Source organism: Phalangium opilio, unplaced genomic scaffold, assembly GCF_054372755.1.
Source record: "Phalangium opilio isolate 3A_F unplaced genomic scaffold, DU_Popi_V2 ptg000061l_1, whole genome shotgun sequence".
Lineage (NCBI taxonomy): Eukaryota > Metazoa > Arthropoda > Arachnida > Opiliones > Phalangiidae > Phalangium > Phalangium opilio.
Window position 1 is genome coordinate 702,489 of NW_028324178.1, and position 2,947 is coordinate 705,435.

General features: G+C 38.7%; 1 protein-coding gene across 1 annotated transcript; it reads left to right on the plus strand.

Moving 5' to 3' along the window:
* The first annotated feature begins 389 nt into the window (after positions 1-389).
* On the plus strand, positions 390-2,689 carry LOC149663517 (uncharacterized). Its single transcript, XM_089841896.1, has 3 exons — positions 390-1,037; positions 1,855-1,974; positions 2,181-2,689. The coding sequence occupies exons 1-3, from the start codon at positions 804-806 to the stop codon at positions 2,580-2,582; spliced, it is 756 nt and encodes a 251-aa protein (XP_089698022.1). The 5' UTR covers positions 390-803; the 3' UTR covers positions 2,583-2,689.
* The last annotated feature ends 258 nt before the right edge of the window (positions 2,690-2,947 follow it).

The window sequence follows — 2,947 nt, forward strand, 5'->3', positions numbered from 1 at the left end:
CTAAACTGAGAACTGACAAGCGAGAACTGACAACTGACTAACGTTATCGGAATGTCATCCGGTTATATAGTTAAGGCATCGCGGTAAAAAATAAGATTACAAGAATGACCGCGATGCATAAAAAACACAAGCATAGAAAATAGAATCTCGATATAGATAAAAAACAACCGGTATTATCTCTAATTTACAACAGTCCCTCTTAATATCGCTTGTGTCCCATTCGACCGAATCCCAATCGACCTAACGCGTTTCCCATTCAACCGAAAACAGCCCAAATGTGCGGTTTTGGGAAAATATATATCAAAATTTAAAAAGCAAACGTTTTCACTTTTTTTAAGACTTTTTTTACCCTACAGTTTTCGTTGTATATATATATTGATGTTCAGTGTTCAGCGATATCTTATTATAGTAACATTAGTTATGCATCTAGATACGTTTGTAGGTAGTTATATCTTAGATAAGTTTTTTAAAATAGCTACATATAACTATACGTAGATCCATTAAATGAAGTCTAGGACAAACAAACGAGCCATTTACCGAATTCCATTCGTGAATATTTCGTATCTAGTATATCATTAATTGTTCACTCTTTTTTACCGTATTATCTAATCTCGTTTTTACGAACATTGTCTTTAGCATGTTTTTTATCTGATACTCATGTTTTAGGTCAATATTTTTAGCAGTGTATCGCATAAAGTCCACCGTAAAAAGCAGTTTCCCATTAATTTGTCGAGTAATTGCCATAAACCCGGTGAGCTTAGAGTAGTCAGTTTTCGTTGCGTGTGTTTGCGAGATAGATTATCATGTCAGAGATCAACCATAATAATGATGAAAGTACTGATAACATCAGACGTGAAACAACAAGTGTACAATCAAATATCCAACTTCCATATCTCTTGGACGGCGAGTTTTTTCTTCCAATCGGCGAGTCCAGCAATGCCTCTAATTCTATCAGTGTCCAATGCTTAAGTTGCCCCGATAGAAAAATTCTGAAATCATCAAGAGCATCTACTGGGAACCTACTTAAGCACATTAAGGTACTTTTTCGTTATATGCCCAAATAGGCCTATCGCTAGAATATCGACGCGTAGCCCGTAGTTGAAATAATCCAAAATACATTACATTTTCCTGAAAATAAATAAGAGCGATACTATTAAGAGTACTTGGCAGTGTGCCACTTGTTAGATTCTAATAGGAGTAGTAAAAAGAGTTTTTCTCCGCTGTGTTTCATGGTTTCTCCTTTCTATCAAAACTTGCTGAGGCTATCGGTAATAGTTAGTATAGGACCCTGTCTGTTAGATGTGGCACTGGAGCTATGCATTGAAAAGGAACCCACCTGTGTAAATAAGCCGCAAACATAGTGTGGACATCAATTCTCAGATAAACCCTATATTATTATCAAGAAGGGATATCTAGTTTACTAGGAAGAAGGTATAAATTCGCCACATTTCTAGCTTTATCTCCTGTCCAAACGTAGGTCCGGACGGAGTTAATCCCCGCCTCAAAATTACAACTAGCATCTCACTGGTTCTTTAAAACTCACGTCAGCGCGACGCGAGTGACGAAAATTACTGACGACTGAGGAGAGGCGAAATAGCCCGGCCTCCTTTTACGTCCCCTCTCGTATTTTAAAAGGACTGGGACTATGGCGCGCGAATACTTAGGCATCTTATACCTTCTCCCTAGTAAACTAGATATCCCTTCTTGTCATTATTACGGTTTCCGACCCTCTGCTTACATTTCCAAGCTAATACAAAGTTTAAGCATAGTCACAGTGATTCCTTTCCTAAGCAGTGGCGCCACACTAAAAGAAGTCAGGCGCTTTGTCTTGTCATTTTTGTTTTCACTTTTCAGAATAAACACCCCTTAGTGTTAAAACAAATAGAAGAAAAGAAAGCTACCAAAAGGAAGAATTCATCCTCTAACGTTGAACGAACCAAGCGTGTGTGCTTTCATCCACCAACAAAAGATGAAGTAAGAATGGCCAGCACGATTGGGACTTGATGATAGGTGGTAGTGATATTTAGGCACATTATCAGTCATTTAAACTCTAACCTTTTTATTCAGTTGCAGCTCTGATCGTTTTTGCTTAGTTGATTTTTATTAGTAACTCTTGATCGTCATTTGACTTATTTTATTGATCGGAAGCTATCCCTGCCTAAAGGTTTTTCTTATAACAGGTGGACGAGGTCGTGATGGAGTACATAATATCAGAAATGCGGCCGATATATACGGTTGAAAAACCATCGTTTCGGCGTATGATTAAACGTCTGTCTGGAGGAGTCGAACCGCCTTACGCCACTTGTTTCAAGGGCAAGCTCTCTTCGAAGAGACAGGTTATGGAATATAATCTGAGAGTCAAGTTGTCGGATGTTGAATTTGTATGTACAACTGCTGATATATGGAGCTCCAATCATAAATCATTTATGGGGGTTACCGGACATTATATAGACCCATCCTCTTTAAAACGTGTATCTGTATTACTCGCATGTCAACGAATGAAATTCAAGCATACATTTACGGAAATTGCAGCAGTTTTATTCTCCGTTTACTCTAATTATGACCTGTATGCCCCAAATTAGTGGGTACGGTTACTGATAATGCTTCAAATTTCGGAAAAGCATTTAAAGTATTCCATGTGCCTGACAATGTACCTGACGAGGATGTTTCTTTCCTGGACCACGATTTTCAGAAGACTATAGATGTAGAAGCCTTCCCGCATGTCCCTTTGGAAGATCAAGAGACCATTCTCGATTCCAGTCTACCCAGACACTATAAGTGCTTTGCACACACTCTGAATTTGGTAGCGACTACCGATTCTGAGAAAGCTTTGAAGGATGCCGTCTATAAGAAACGCTACAATTCATCCATAGGAACATGTTGCGCTCTCTGGAATAAACTTAGCCGATCGACACAATCGTGCGACTATGTTGAGGAACGTCTAGCA